This window comes from Cibotium barometz, chromosome 8 (assembly GCF_041138505.1).
Source record: "Cibotium barometz isolate CiBa-2024 chromosome 8, ASM4113850v1, whole genome shotgun sequence".
NCBI lineage: Eukaryota > Viridiplantae > Streptophyta > Polypodiopsida > Cyatheales > Cibotiaceae > Cibotium > Cibotium barometz.
The window spans coordinates 24465993-24483121 of NC_141053.1; the positions used below are offsets into that span (position 1 = coordinate 24465993).

Genomic DNA, 17129 nt, shown 5'->3' on the forward strand with positions numbered 1-17129 from the left:
TATTGTGCATATGTGGAACACATGACAAGGAATAATGTCATTATGAACCTTACATCTATATGCACTGCATCACACATAAGGTCCAAAACCTCAATGTTAGCACTGCTAATCAAAGAGGGCTTGAACTCGTTTCCTGCTGCTTCGTATACAAAGAGAACCCTCAATCTTGCATCTTGGAACCCACAGCAAACCAAGAAACGGACCCGATCATCCTGAACATTCAGTTTTATAGCCAGAACTGGCATAGGATGCTCCAAGCAAGCCTTTGGCTCAAAATAATCTGTTTGGAGCGCGTGTTGGTGCACCCCAAACAAGGCTTTTGTTTCACTCTTTGAATCATCACCAGACCTTTCTTTTACAGGGAGGCCCATTTCATAGGTTTTTTCGTCATGATTCATTTCACTCCTTACACCAGGGACACCCATCAGCACATCTTTCTGACAAGGGGTTACTTCCTTCACTTCATTGAGATCCTGTGAATGACCCAGCAGTGACTTGTAACTCATTAAAGTAGATGAAGCTGCTGTTAGATTTTCATGATTAAGAGTTACGGGAGCATTTTCCACTGTTGCACAAGCATCGAGATCAAAGCCTTCTGCCACCTTGGATCCCTTTGGATGGTGCTCTGTCTTCAACTGTACAGTGCTCTCTTCTATTGATGTAACTACTTTCACCTCACCTGATGGTTCACACTTGGCTTCAAGTAAAGATGAGCATAGACATTCAAATTTTGAATTTTCACATCCAGAATGTTCTACAGACTGCTGGTCATGCTCTGCCCAACTTTTGAGATCCTCCTTCTCAGTAAGGGGTGAACCTTGACCTACAAAAATGGAATGCCCAGATGCTCTGCCAGCAGGAGATGACAATGCATCAACCTGTTGTTTTTGAGGCAAGAATTCTTCCACAGCTGGAGATTCTGCTGAAGCATATTTATCTGGAAGCATAGTATTGTGACAAGGTACAGCTGTACACTTTACATGACAATCTTTAAAATTGTGTAGGATCTGCTGCCAATCTATTCGCACCATACTTTTGAGATTTTCAGAACCATTACGCCCCATGTTTTCAGACTGTTGAGCATCATGCAAATGGATGTCCTCTATTGGCTTGACATTTTCTGGTAAATTCTGTACCGACTTATGAAGTTTCCTCACACTGATGTTATCAACCCTGTTCAAACAACTGTCATCTGGATGTGAAGTCTTTCTGCTTTGATCAAAGCTAACATTCTGCAGCTGTACAACATCAGTCCCTAAACAGGTTCCATCTGCCTCCGCAAAGACATTGGTATGTTCTCCCCTCTGAATGTTTTGAGAGCTGAGCACAGGAGCTTGTTCATCAACCAACTCAGGAAAGAACGGCAGGCAGAAAGACTCTTTCAAAGTATTCATATGCACCCCACTTTTGAGAATTTCGGAATCACTACACCCCATGTTTTCAGACTGTTGAGCATCATGCAAATAGATGTCCTCTCCTGACTTGACATTTTTTGAAACAATCTGTACCGCCTTATCAAGTTTTCTCACATTGATGTTATCAACCCTGTCCAAGCAACTGTCATCAGGATGTGAAATCTTGCTGCTTTGGTCAAAGCCAACATTCTGCAGCTGTACAACATCAGTCCCTAAACAGGTTCCATCAGCCTCCACAAAGACATTGGCCTGATCTTCCCTCTGAATGTTTTGAGAGCTAAGCGCTGTTGGAACTTGCTCGTCAACCAACTCAGGAAAGAAAGGCAGGCAGAAAGGCTCTTCCAGAGTATTGATAGCTTTTTTATCCGAAGCTGGCAACATAAAGGCTATACCAGAAAGGTCAACTACTTCTCTGACCTCTGCGACATCTTCTTTATCGGTCACAGTTGGGATGATTGGCTTACTTTTTCTTTTTTCTTTCTTATCAAGAAGCTGTAGAGCTTGTGGAAGTAGCAATGTAATCATGGACTTTGTGAGCTCCTGGCCCAAAGAGTCCGACTCACCCTTTTCTGTGTTCCCCTCACTTGATTGGCTGTTTTCCATGGCAATGCAGCCAGGTGAGCTCTCACACCAACCTGTTTGATTCCTCTCAGAATCAACAACTGGGGTCTGTTCCAAAGACACCTGTAAACTAGCTGCAGCTCCCCATATTGGTTTACTTGCATCTTTTATCGGCACTGAAACACTGTCAATATCATATGAGTCTGGAACTATAACATTTGTTAACAAAAGTTTTTCTACATCCCTGCTTGATGAGTTCATGTCCCGATCCCTACTTCCAGAGTTCAAACTCTTGCTCTGAGGGGATGAAATGACATGGATCTGTTGTTTAGAACTCCACGGTAATTCTTCCTTGCCTCTTTCTCTGTATAATTGAGAAGGTAGTTCATCAAAAGTATCAGGAACTTCAAAAGTTGGCGACAAACCTTGCACAGTCAAGACTGCATCAGCACCAGCAGTCAAGGCTGGAATCTCATTCCTAACATCATCACCGACCAAATCTACAGCACAGTCCTTTGCAGTGGAAGTTTGTCTTACTTCCATGATATTTCCTTGGGAGATTTGAGAATCGTCAAAAGAATCAGGAACCACAGCACCCACATAAACAGCATTAATCACATTGACATTATCTGCACTGACATTTGCGTCATGTTTTTCATAGTGAAATGACACATTCAATGTCTTTTGTAAGGTTTCCAATGCATTGAAATCCAAATGCTGCTTTCCTTCACAATGAGATAGGTTCTTGATTATTGATGCAGAATTGTTTGTCAAAGAGCCATGGACATTTCTGTTCGATTGGAAATTAACTATGCCAGTTTCAAGTTTTCCTAAATCAATATTAGATTGACAACAGCCTTTTATGCTTTTATCAGACTCGTCAACTTTAAGATAGCTTGCAGTGCAGGCATTTGCAAGACCTCCTTGTTCGTAAGTTTCTCCTTCGCTCCTTGCACTTGAGTTGCCATCCAATGAATCAGGGACTACTGCCTCATGGCCTGTTAACCATGCACAAACAAACTCTAGTGACTAACAATAGCAACAAAGGATGGAAAGGGGGGAGAGCTTTTTATAACCGATAGTACAAGACCTCTTCAATTTTAGCACTCCAAAATGGCTTCCATCAAACCAGTTCACTTTCTGCATTGGCTTCAACCTTAGAAGAATCAGTACAGATAGAAACGGCTCATGTGAATCTCTTTAATGGGGCTACCTAAGAGTACCAGAAGGGCCAGGATGAAAAAGCTGGTTCTTAATATTGGACCAAGTCCATTATCTCAAACATAAATCAATCATACTATCGACTCGTAACATTGCACTCCTTTACTGTTGATAGAAGAATGAGAATACCTTGTAAGACTTGATTCTTTGGAATTTCTGGGCCAAAATAATCATCCTTCCTATCCTTTCCTGACCCTGAATCTTCTTGTGCCTTGTTTATTGACACCAAACTGTGTAAGCTGAGTCCCGGAATAGGTTGGCTCAACTTGGAGGGTGAACATTGGAGTATACACTGTACAGGAGCATTGTCAAAAGAAGCACAAACTGGATTGCATGTGTAATCATGATGCTCCGACGCTTCCTCAGTGTTCTTTGGTGGCTTGACCAACTTCAGGCGCTTCCTGCCACCACTAACATAACCTGGTTGCTCCAGATCAGCTACCCACACTTGTTTCTGATAACGCAGTACAGAATTCCATTCAAAATTTGTAAGTATTCAACACTTTCAACTATCAGACTTGATCACCTGAATTCTTAATTTAAAAGGATTTGAAAATCTGCACCAAATACTTATTGACAAAGAATTTGTTTACTTTCTTCTTCTTCTTCTTTAAGAACACGTACCAAAAGCATGTAACACATAAGAGTTTCTTGCAATGCACAGTTGAACACTGTTCTGTTAAATGCACACTTACCTGCATTGGTCGAAAGGACCAAGTGTTCCTGGTAACCCTTTGGCAGGGCTCTGATGACGACTTTCTCACCAAGACCTCTTTCTGAAATGAAGGAGATTTGTCTGGCCCTTCCGTCCCACAATTGGCATTCCCTGACTTGGGCATAGCATCATGTACAAACAATCCAATACACCATCAATAACACTGGCACATGTTCTTTTAAGCCTCCACTACTTCAACCCTTTATCATAGTCTCTTGTACACAGTATTAAGAAGCCCAGCATGCACTTACCAGTGTTAACATTGGATGTTCTTGACTTCCTGACTGGTACCGTTTTTGTTGATCCCCAGCAAAGGCTTGTGGGCACAGCCTTTGGTACCGTTTTTGTTGATCCCCAGCAAAGGCTTGTGGGCACAGCCTTTGCTTTGGCAAGCTTGGTTGCTTTTTCTTGAACTATCTTGTCATGTTTATTTTCTGACGATTGAGAAGGCTCAGCACTTGGCTGGGCCTCTCCATCCTGAGAGGAGACAAGTTCTCGAAATAGCCGTTGAACCACTGGATTCAGAAATCCAAATAGCTGGGCATTCCACCAAGTTTCTATGTTAGAGAAATTCTGCACTGCTTAAAGTTTTAAATCCAGCACTGTACATACTGAAAACATCAAGATTAGGTTAAACTAGATTCTAATTTCAGCATGTTATTTTTTCAGAAAAGATATTTCTATTAAGTAAAATAAAATCATACAAAGGGAGATCTCAAACAAAAAGGTACAGAGATCTCAACCAATCCGGGGCCCGGGGCATTATGCTGCCATAAAAGCCCTGTAGTGAGTGGAGGAGAAGAGAATACCAATGGTTCCACTCTTTCATAAATCTGCTGCGTTTGTTTTGTGCAGTTTTAGAAGATCCCTGTATGCGGGCCCAGGTGGCCAAAAGAGTGTGAACAATGTCATTCCATATACTGCAAATACACCAGGTGTCAAACATTAATAGCATCAAATGCCTCTGAGCATCTGGTCTTCCAGATATGCCACGCCGTGATACTAGCAATAATCTCCCAGGTGGTGTCAATACTCAGCGAAGGTGGTGTGCATCATAACCCAGGGATATCCTGAAGCAAACATCTCTGAGCTATGCCCCTATGGACAAGTATAATAAGATATGCTCCCCTGCCCTCAAAAAGAAGCTGTGGGCCAGACTGAGTCAACCATGCAATAGCACTCCAAGTAATATAGACATCACTCCTCAATCTGCCCAAGAGCTAGGCTATAGATACCCACATCCTCTGTGCTCCTGAGGAGATCTACCAACTCTTCCTAGGGAAGGATAGCAAGAGGGCATGGAAGATGTTTCAGGAGAGATAGCCTCGTACTCCGATTATTGCACCTGGCTTATGCTAGGGAGCTATATGATGCACCAGGACAGTCCCCCCACCCCCCCTCAGGGAGCTACACCGCCTAGCAACACCTTTTTTACTATGCAGATGGTGCTAGATGCGAAAGACAGGTTACCGAATGGAAAGGCACAGGATCATGATGGGCTAGTTGGAGAGCAATTCTCATATGCACGAGACACTTTGGCTCCGCTCATCGTACATGTGTTTAGTCGTGCCATTTGTGAGGGTTTCCCGACAAGCTGGACAGAGCATATCATTGTACCACTCTTTAAGAGTGGGGACCCCATGGTACACCAAGCAACTACAGGACGATCATGATTGGTCATTACTTGGCCAAATTATATGGCTCTATATTGGAGTCAGAGCTGAGCTGATGGGCAGAGAGACATGGTCATCGAGCACATTGACAGGCTGGCTTCATGAGAGGATTTACTACCTTGGATCACATACTGACACTTCGGGCACTCATTAAAGAGGGCAGGGCACAGAAGAGAAGGATATACTGCTGCTTTCTGGACTTCCGCAAAGCCTTCAATACCGTACCACGTGCCAGGCTTATGCACAGATTGCATGACATTGAGGTACCCGAGGATATGCAGTGGGGGATATATGCTTTGTATGAGTCTGTGAGACAAGCAGAGTCCGAGCTCCAGGCGGACTATCTGATAGGGTGACCAACACGATAGGGGTGAAGCAGGGATGCCCGCTATCGCCCACCCTCTTTGGACTATACATTGATGCGGTCTCTAATTATGTAGACAGATTGGGAGGCCCAGGGGCATGACTGGCAAGGGTGTTGATAGTAGATACCCATCTTGTTATATGATATTGTTCTAATCTCAGACTCTCCAAAAGGATTACAGAGACACTTGGATGCATTACAGGCTTTCTGTGCGGATAGAGATCTGCGAGTGAACCTTGGGAAAACCAAGGTTATGGTGTTCAACACCACACAGGCATGGGTGACGAGATCAGAGCCTCGGTTCACTTTCCGAGGGGAGCCAGTAGAGTGCGTCAGGTCATATGTCTACTTGGGAGTTACTTTCACAAGATCGCTTTTCTCCTTGAAGGAGGCAGCAGTAGCTAGATTAGCTCGAGGGCATGCAACCTTGGGGGCACTTGAGAGGCAGTGTGCACACATACAGTTTCAAGAGCCACGCACCAAATTGTGGCTATTTGATACGCTTGTCACACCAACCCTCCTGTACAAATCTCCAATTTGGGAGCCGAGTATACATCACATATCTCAGAGAGGGACAAATGAGGGATGGAGGCAAATGGAGAGACCGCTGTTTATGATGATTGCCCGCATGATTCGGAGCAAATCATCAATACCACACGAGATTGTTCGGGCTGAGCTGGGTGCCCCACCAGTAGTAACCAAGGCCCTATTTCAAGCAGTTACCTTTTTACATCGGCGATGGGAGCTCCCTTAGCAGAGGTACTCCCGATTGGCATTGACCTCATCCATACAGTTGGCAGAGGATGGAGATACTCATTGTTGGTACGCTTAGATGAGATCATGGTTTGACCTACATGGTTTGCGGATAGAGGCACTACCACCCTTTCAGTACAGTCTGGATTGTCCATTTTTGGATCTCACCCGCTCAGAGCAAAACCGCGTGATCAGGATGGATATCATCAGAGTGGACACAAAGGACATGGACTAGCCCCCTTGAGCCCTTAGGCACGAAAATGGCTCATTACAAGAGGCATTTTCTACACCTCTCACCATATGATTTTATCACCCGCCCGGCGTACATGGATGTACACCTATCACATGGGATACATTGTGCCATTGGACAGATCCGGACTTCATCACACCAGCTGCGGATTGAGACAGGGCGATATGTGCATCAAATCATGGATGTGTATTTGTCAGCTATGCTACGAGGAGGTAGAGACAAAGGAACACTACATTTGCCAATATACAGTCTATTTTGAGATCAGAGGGAGATATCACTGCCTCTTTCGAGAGGGTGTTGGGCCGTTACGCAAGGTCATGGAGTTTGAGGATCAGAGATGCCCTGGGATTGTTTCTACTTGAGCTCAGGCGACACAAAGAAACCCTCTTGGCAGACAAGAGGCCGAGCCATGATGTACTTAAACAGAGGACCCTGACAGATTTCTTCGACACCAACACCAGCAACCCAGCCCACACACCTCCTGATACGTCCTCCATTGGGCCATCAGGGCACCGACCACGCTCCCAGGGAGTCACCACTGATAGAGCAGTTATCTTATGTCGTGCTCGTCGGCCATGCCCACCAGGATCCCGACCACGGCATGCTCACCATCGCCAGATCAGAGCCATTATTGCTCAGCATCGGAGGTGCCTACCTCCCTTCTATGACCTCTCCATTCTAGACAGCCCCATGGCGGAGATACTTGATCTAAGGAGAGGGCAACACTTCAACTGATCAACATACATGGATTTACCTGATATACATTTTTTAGTATTTTCTACTCAGTATCATCTCGGAGTCTTTTAGTTCTGTTCTTATAACTGTAGGACAATCAGTTTATTGTGCTTTTTAGTCTCATAGTTGTTCTCTTTGATGAGACACCAACTTCAGATGTACTCTCAGTTTTGGTCTCATAGGCCACTATGGCCTCTTAGAGAGGTTAATATATCATTTCATTTCATTTCTCTCTCTCTTGGGTCTTTAGTAGATGCCAAGGCTAAGCCCCTTGGCTCGATGACCTGTGCGCCTCTGCTCTATGCGCACCCGCCTGCACGCCTCTGCCCCCCTCTCTGCTCCACCCACCTGCACGCCTCTACCCACCTCTGTGCGCAACCACCTTGATGCTCTGCTCTGCCCGCCTCTCTGCTCCACCGACCTCTACACCTTTGCCCGCCTCTGTGCGCAGGCCACCTCGCTGCTCTGCTCTGCCCTCCGCTGTAGGCTGCCTTGCCTTCCCTTTTCCCAACCACGCTTGCTTAGGCCCCCAAGGTAGCAACTAGCAGGGGAAACAATGTCTCAACCCCTGGAGGGGTGGAACAGGATGGTGAGACAACCTTTCACACCCCCACGAAGGCATCAAATACCTACCGCAAAAGACTGAGGGAAGGAATCATGTCCCCTAGCTCACAAAGGATTACGAAGATGGCCCAACGAGATGAGGCCCTTTATGAGGAGATACAGCTTCACATAAGGACAGAGATGAACACCATGTGACAAGAGCTTGAAAAGGAATGGACCGAGGAGATGCATGCCCAAAGGAAAGCAAAACGCTTAAGGAAGAGATATATGCCCAATTGAAGGGAGAAATGCAAGCCCAAGTACGGGTTGAGATGGAATTAGCCCAAGCCTTGATGCACACGGAAATGAAAAAAGAGATGCAAAAATGGAAGGATGACATGCTCCGAGAGATTGGCACAACAGTTGCATCGTACCAAGGCACTTTGAAGACATGTATCGCTGACCGCGAAAAAGACATCACAGAAATGCAAAACACTTTGGAATCATGTAAGGCAAAAGTGGCTGCAGGTGAGAAGAAAATGCATTCATGGGCTGAAATTGCCAATGCCACAAAGAAACAAATTGGGGAAGTCAACCCATGGATTGAAGTAGTGAAGAAACAAAAGGATACACCAATCAATAAAGTAGAGGTGATGAATGCTACATTGGAAGAGGAAGCCAAGAGACCGGCACGTGCCTTACATGTACGTGTAGTTGGGTGGGAAGATAAGGGAAATCCCCAAGAGGATGCAAAAGCTCTTGCAACAAAATTTGGAGCCACTGATGTACCCATTACCGGAGTATGGCGAATAGGCAGAGATGAAACCAGGGCGACGATATTGATCATCACGTTTGGTGACTTGGAGAAGAAGAAGGCCTTCCTCTCCAAAAAGATGGCCCTTAAGGGGGAAAAGATTTATTTGGATGAGGACCTTACACCAGCACAAATAGCACACCAGAAGGAACACATGCCGCTTGTGCTTGAGGCAAGGAAAGAGGGGAAATGGGCGGTATACAGAGATAGCCGAGTCATCATTACGGAGAGGAGGCCCACTTGACGGTGCGCGGCCTATGAGAACTTGCGATTCAGGGTGTGGAATTGCAACGGAGCCCTTAGAACAGATGCAGGATACTTTCAGACACAGTGATATTGCTATGTATACGGAGACCCATCAGTGCACAAACAAGAGGATTCCTGACGTACGGGGTTATAGATGGGAATCAGTTTTCCGCCCTCAACCACGCACAATGGGAGGTACCATAGGATCTGGAGGAGTGGCAACACTTTACAAGGAGGAGCTTCGTGACAAAATACATGTGGTGTTGGGTATAAAGTCCCAGTTTCGCCTCCAGACCTTGATCATCGCGTAGCTCTTGTCGAGAGCTTCGCGGCCATATATTTACTTGTACATTTGGCCCTCATTTGGGCCTTGTAAAGGCATTCTTTGTATTTGGTCCGCCGGGCGCCCCATAAGTTGGGCGCCCGCCCATACCCTTGTATTACTATAAATACGAGGTCTCCCTTGAGCCTCAATAAGACATTCAAGATATTCTTGAGCATTGTGTGAGTTCTCTCTCTCTCTCACTCTCACTCTTCTCTATCTCCTCTGCACTTCCTTGGCTAAGGCTCTTGTGTTTGAGTCATTCTCCTCCAACAACTGGTATCAGAGCTATGGAGGGAAGCTGTATGCAGAAGCTATGGAGTTAGAGGTGTCTTCCACCACTTGACTACGGGATCGTCAAACACCTCCCTTTTTATCATCAAGATGGTGCGTTTTTCTTTCTAGAGTGCTGCGTTTTTTTTTATTCTCTCCCTCTGCTGCCCCCTTGTGCTGCGTTTTTTCTCTCCCTCTGCTGCCCCCTTGTGCTGCGTTTCTTCTATCCCTTGCTGCCCCTTGTGCTGCGTTTTTTTTTGCACTCCATTGCTGCGTTTCTGTGCTGCGTTTTTGGTGCTGCGCTGCTGTAAACAGCAGCGTTTTCTGTGGTCTTGTTCTCTGCCTGCTGTACGGCTGCCATCAGCAGCAGCTAGGGCTGCAGCCAGCAGCCCCACGACTACCAGCAGCAGCCAACGCTGCTGCCAGCAGCCCCACGACTACCAGCAGCAGCTAGGGCTGCAGCCAGCAGCCCCACGACCACCAGCAGCAGTCCGGGCTGCAGCCAGCAGTCCCACGGCCACTAGCAGCAGCCGTCTTTGCCTCACGGCCCTCCAGCAGACGGGATCTTCGAGCAACACCAAAGACAGCAACTTTCTGCCCCTCGGCGAGTTTACATCGACATCTGGTGATTCTCTTCCGACGTCACCTTCACTTGAAGTTGTTTCATCAATCTACGAGCATCCTACAAGTCAACCCATATCTGGCACTGGGTTTGATCTTTGGAAGGTGAGGATTCAGAATATCCTCTATCTGCGGGAATGTGATACTGCACTTGAGCAGTTCAAACCCGCTGCTATGACAGATGATGAATGGGGAATCCTGAACAGAAAGGCCGTTGCCTATCTCCAGATGGCTGTTGCTGATGAGGTTCTTGTAGACCTCAAAGGGCTGACAACAGCCTATGCCGTTTGGGAGAAGCTGAGAAGCACCTATGAGATCACCACGCCAGTGAACCAGGTACATCTCATCAGGAAACTCATGAATATGCAACTTGATGATTCTAAGAATGCAGTAGAGCATATTACTACTTTCACAGGGGTGCTTAATCAGATGCAGGATTCTGGATTGCCTGCTTTTGATGATAAGTTGAAAGCTATCTTTTTGCTCACTACTTTGCCTGACTCTTGGGAAACACTTGTGGTGTCACTTGGGACAAATCCCAACCTAACTTTTGATGGAGTCAGGGGTGCTATTCTCAATGAAGATATCCGGAGGAAGACCTCAGAGACTAGCGGTTCAGCAAATGTCTCACGAGGAAGGACGACCAAGCGGGGAAATACTACTACCAATTCAAAGGGTAGAAGCAAGAGCAAGGGCCAGCAGTCTGATGTTACATGCTACCAGTGTGGTCGTAAAGGCCACAAGAAGCCAGATTGCAAATTTTACAAGATGGAGCAAGACCGGAAGAAGAAATCCAGTCATTCAAATGACAAAAAGAAGGAAAAAGAGAGTAATTCCAGCAAAGCAGAAGAGTTTGAAAAGGACAAGAGCAAGGCCAATGTGGCCTCTGGTGTTGTCATAGAGGAACTGTCTGACTCAGATGATGTGCTATGTGTTTTTTCTGCTAATGCACTTGATGTTCATAACTTGCATGTCACAGAACCAGATGTTATTCATGCCTTGATGTATGAATCTGATGTGCTTTCACAGACTTGGATTATTGACACGGGTGCCTCTTTTCATGTAACTCCTATCAAGGAGTGTTTTGCAACTTTCACTGCAGGCTCCCGAGGAAAGGTGTTCTTGGGGAATGATCATGCTTGCAATATTGAAGGTATGGGCACCGTGAATTTGACTTTGCAGGATGGTAGTGAGTTTGTGCTGCCAAATGTGAGGTATGTTCCTGGTTTGAAAACCAGTCTCTTGTCTGTGGGCCAGCTTGATGCCTTGGGATACACGGCCATATTTGGAAATGGCACATGGAAATTGACCAAAGGCACAAGGCTGATTTCAAAAGGATGCAAGAAAGGAACATTATATAGCCTTCATGGTCAGGCTTTGTCTGGTAAGTTTATTGCTTTTGCAGAGGTACGCTCCCACATGGAGCTTTGGCATAAGAGACTTGGCCACATGAGCCAAAAGGGTCTCTCCATTTTGTCCTCTTTGAACAAATTTGATGCAAAAGGAAGCAAGCTTGATTTTTGTAATGATTGCTTGTATGGGAAACAGAATAGGAGTTCTTACTCCTCTCGTGCCTCTCGCAAGGCTGAAAAGTTGGACTTGGTCCACTCTGACATATGCAGCATGCCCATTAAATCTAAAGGTGGTTCAAAGTACTTTGTGTCTTTTGTGGATGATCACTCACGAAAAGTATGGATCACTTTGTTGAAATCTAAGGATGATGCTTTTGCTGCATTTCAAAAGTTTTATGCATTTGTTCATACTCAAACAGGAGTGAAGATTAAATGCTTACGCACTGACAATGGGGGTGAGTTTGTTAGTACTAAATTTCAGAAGTTTTGTGATGATAATGGCATTAAGAGGGAACTTACACCCCCCTATAGTCCCTCTTCAAATGGTGTGGCTGAAAGGTATAATCGTACACTGTGTGAAAGAATTCGATGCATGCTGTCCACAGCTAATCTCTCTCAGGATTTTTGGGGAGAAGCCTTGAAAACTGCAGTTCATGTTTGCAATCGATCTCCACACACAGCTTTGAAAGGTGGAATCCCTGAGGAGGTTTGGTCTGGCAAACCGTCCTCATATGCCCACTTACGCATCTTTGGTTGTGATGCATATGTGCATATCCGCAAGGAAGACCGGAACAAGCTTGATGCTAAGTCCGAGAAGGGCACCTTCGTTGGCTACGGTGATGAAGGTGAGATGGGCTACCGTGTGTGGTTGCCATCAACCAACAAAGTGGTTCGCAGCCGGGATGTTGTATTTTATGAGGCAAAGCTGCTCCGTAATGTTTGTGCCTCTCATGGTGATCAGAAAAAGGTCAAATTTCAGCAAGGGCAGCCACCCATTGATGCTGAAAATGAGCCCCAGGATGCTTCACAAAGGGCTGAAGATAATGAGTCCGTGATATTTGAGCCAGAAGAGGTTGGACAGCCGCTTCATGCTCCTGGAGGTGTAGGGCAGCAACCCCTATATGCTGAAAATCAGGCTGTTCGTGAAAACCCGCAGCCTTTTGATGCTGAAATTATGATTCCTCCCGATATTGACCCCCAACCAGCCAATGATCATTGGGTACGGAGGTCTACTTGCTTTCGGAGGGAACCTCAGCGTTTTGATCCCTCTTTGCAACATGTTTTGCTTACAGATGAGGGTGAGCCTCTTACTTTCAAAGAGGCTAAGTCTTGTGAACTCCGAAACAAGTGGGAGCATGCTATGCAGGAGGAGATTAAGTCTCTACATGCAAATGACACTTGGGACTTGGTTGAGTTGCCCAAAGGAAGGAAGGCTATTCCTAACAAATGGGTGTACAAAGTCAAGACAGTTGACGGCCAGCCTAAGTATAAAGCCCGCCTTGTTGCTAAGGGCTATGCTCAGAAGGAAGGTATTGATTTTCAGGAGGTCTTCTCTCCTGTGGTCAAAATGACCACCCTTCGTGTTTTGTTTGCTCTCACTGCTGTTTTGGATTTAGAACTGTATCAGATGGATGTAAAGACAGCTTTCTTACATGGTGATTTAGATGAAGAGCTGTATATGAAGCAGCCTGAAGGCTTTGTCATTCCTGGCAAAGAACATCTGGTTTGTAAGCTGAAGCGCAGTCTCTATGGGCTGAAACAAGCCCCGAGGCAGTGGTACAAAAAGTTTGATGCTTTCATGCTTAACCAAAAGTTTAATCGTAGCCATGCAGATCATTGCTTGTATACTAAAACTGATGCAGATGGCAGCCCAGTGATACTTGTGCTGTATGTTGATGACATGCTTCTTGCAGGGAAGAATAAGAGCATTTTGGAAGCTCTTAAGGACCAGCTGAAGTCAGCTTTTGCTATGAAGGACTTGGGTTCAGCTGAACATATTTTGGGTCTTCGGATTAGACGGGACAGAGCACAGAAGTTGCTTTTCCTCTCACAGGAGAAGTATATCCAGAAAGTCCTTGATAGATTTAACATGGCTGATTCTAAGCCTTTGGGTGCTCCATTGCAGCCCTATGTTAAACTATCCAAGGATGATTGCCCAAAAGATGATGATGCAGCCAATACTATGCGTGGGATCCCTTATGCTTCTGCTTGTGGATCTCTTATGTATGCTATGGTTGCTACACGGCCAGACATTGCTCATTCAGTGGGAGTAGTCAGTCGTTTTATGTCCAACCCGGGCAAAGCACATTGGGATGCTATAAAGTCTATTTTGAGGTACTTGAAGGGGACACAGAAGAAATGCCTTATGTATGGTAAAGGTCCACTTGAGGTGCAGGGTTATTGTGATTCAGACATGGCAGGTGATTCTGATACCCGCAAGTCTACTAGTGGGTACATCTATACTCTTGCAGGTGGTGCTGTTTCTTGGTGCTCTAGACTCCAGAGGATAGTAGCACTTTCTACTACTGAGGCCGAGTACATCTCCGTCACAGAGGCTTCTAAGGAGGCCATTTGGTTAGCACGCCTTGTCACAGAGTTTGGATTGCCAGAGAGGGCTCCGGTCCTTGGTTGTGATAGCCAGAGTGCCATATACCTGGCTAAGAATGCCATGTTTCATGCTCGTACCAAACACATTGATGTACGGTATCACTTCATCAGACAGGTGCTAGATGATGGCTTGATCAGTTTGGTCAAGATTGGCACTCATGAGAACCCTGCAGATGCTCTCACCAAAAGTTTGCCAAAAGCACAGCTTGATATGTGTCTACAGCGGGTGGGAGTTACATAGCTTAGAGGAGCTTCACTGGCCCTTTAAGTGGGAGGTTGTTGGGTATAAAGTCCCAGTTTCGCCTCCAGACCTTGATCATCGCGTAGCTCTTGTCGAGAGCTTCGCGGCCATATATTTACTTGTACATTTGGCCCTCATTTGGGCCTTGTAAAGGCATTCTTTGTATTTGGTCCGCCGGGCGCCCCATAAGTTGGGCGCCCGCCCATACCCTTGTATTACTATAAATACGAGGTCTCCCTTGAGCCTCAATAAGACATTCAAGATATTCTTGAGCATTGTGTGAGTTCTCTCTCTCTCTCACTCTCACTCTTCTCTATCTCCTCTGCACTTCCTTGGCTAAGGCTCTTGTGTTTGAGTCATTCTCCTCCAACATGTGGTACATAGAGATGCAGATGTGAGGTACATGTGGGTCCGAATATGCAGAGAGGGGCTCCGCGAGCTATATGTGGCGGTATGCTACTTTCCCCCAGCCCACTCCAGGTTTGCACCATCAAGAGAGTCGCCCTATATACCACTATATGATGATATCATGAGGTTTGCCAGCATGGGAGACATATTACTATTGGGAGACTTTAATGCACATACAAGCACAGAGCAGACAGAGCTGTATGATACTCAAGAGGCTATGTACTAGGAGATCACGGGACAGAGGATGTAGGGTTGCAGAGATCAGCACAGGATGAGGGGGAGATTACAGATTATGGCAAGCATTTTCTCACTCAGGAGTGCACATGGGTTGGTCATATACAATGGCCTATCGAGATGGCAAGGATCAGATGCTCTCACACACTGGAGCTCTAAAGGGGGAGCGAGCACAATGGACTACTTGATGGGATCTCCTTCATTGATACCTGATGTGCAGGGTTTCACGGTTTCCAATAGGCCCATTGGCATAGCAGCCGATCGTGCATACCTGAGTTTCACACTAGTAGGTAGATCCCCTCTTTGATTATGTAGACAGATTGGGAGGCCCAGGGGGATGCCTGGCCAGGGTGTTGATACCCATCTTGTTATATGCTGATGATATTGTTCTAATCTCAGACTCTCCGGAGGGATTACAAAGAAACCTGGATGCATTACAAGCTTTCTGTGCGGATAGAGATCTAACAATGAACCTTGGGAAAACCAAGGTTATGGTGTTTAACAACACGCAGGCAGAGCCGGTAAAGTACGTCAGGTCATATGTCTACTTGGGAGTTACTTTCACAGGACCGCGTTTCTCCCTGAAGGAGGCAACAACAACTAGATTAGCTCGAGGGCATGCAGCCTTGGGGGCACTTGAGAGGCAGTGTGCACACCTACAGTTTCAACAGCCACACACCAAATTGTGGCTATTTGATACGCATGTCACACCGACCCTCCTATACAGAGCTCCAATTTGGGAGCCCAGTATACATCATAGATCTCAGAGAGGGACAGATGAGGGATGGAGGCAAATGGAGAGACCATTGATTATGATGATTGCCCGCATGATTCGGAGCAAATCATCAGTACCACATGAGATTGTTCGGGCTGAGCTGGGTGCCCCACCACCAGTAGTAACCGAGACCCTATTCCAAGCAGTTACCTTTTTACAGCGGCTATGGGAGCTCCCTCAATAGAGGTACTCCCGATTTGCATTGACCTCATCCATACAAATGGCAGAGGATGGAGATACTCATTGCAGGTACGCTCAGATGAGATCATGGTTTGACCTACATGGTTTGCGGATAGAGGCACTACCACCCTTTCAGTACAGTCTGGATTGTCCATTTTTGGATCTCACCCGCTCAGAGCAAAACCGTGTGATCAGGATGGATATCATCAGAGTGGACACAAAGAGGACATGGACTAGCCCCCTTGAGTCCTTAGGCACGAAAATGACTCATTTACAAGAGGCATTTTCTACACCTCTCACCATATGATTTTAATCTACACCTCTCACCATATGATTTTATTCTACACCTCTCACCATATGATTTTATCACCCGCCCGGCGTACATGGATGTACACCTATCACATGGGATACGTTGTGGCATTGGACAGATCCGGACCTCATCACACCAGCGACGGATTGAGACAAGGCGATATGTGCATCAGATCTTGGATGACCGCATTTGTCAGCTATGCTACCAGGAGGTAGTGACAGAGGAACACTACATTTGCCGATGTACAATCTATTATGAGATCCGAGGGAGATATCACTACCTCTTCCCGAGAGGGTTTTGGGCCGTTACACAAGGTCATGGAGTTTGAGGATCAGAGATGCCCTAGGATTGTTTCTACTTGAGCTCAGGAGACAGAGAGATCCTCTTGGCAGACAGGAGGCCGAGCCATGATGTACCTAGAGAGAGGAACCTGACAGATTTCAGCACCAGCACCAGCAACCCAGCCCACACACCTCTTGATACCTCCTCCATTGGGCCATCAGGGCACCGACCACG

At 46.1% G+C, this 17129-nt stretch overlaps 1 protein-coding gene across 3 annotated transcripts in view; it reads right to left on the minus strand.

Annotated features, from left to right (window-relative positions):
• LOC147636071 (DNA binding protein) overlaps positions 1–17129 on the minus strand; it is a 98722-nt gene that overhangs the window by 52839 nt on the left and 28754 nt on the right. For 2 of the 3 annotated variants that reach the window (XM_086801511.1, XM_086801512.1), the window contains 4 exons: positions 4164–4449; positions 3893–4023; positions 3327–3651; positions 54–2974 (listed from right to left, as the gene is read on the minus strand). In XM_086801511.1, coding sequence (XP_086657637.1) covers positions 54–2974; positions 3327–3651; positions 3893–4023; positions 4164–4449 — 3663 coding nt within the window. Of the gene's footprint in view, positions 1–53; positions 2975–3326; positions 3652–3892; positions 4028–4163; positions 4450–4721; positions 5161–17129 lie in introns of those variants that run through there. The other variant, XM_086801513.1, reaches the window with a different exon arrangement.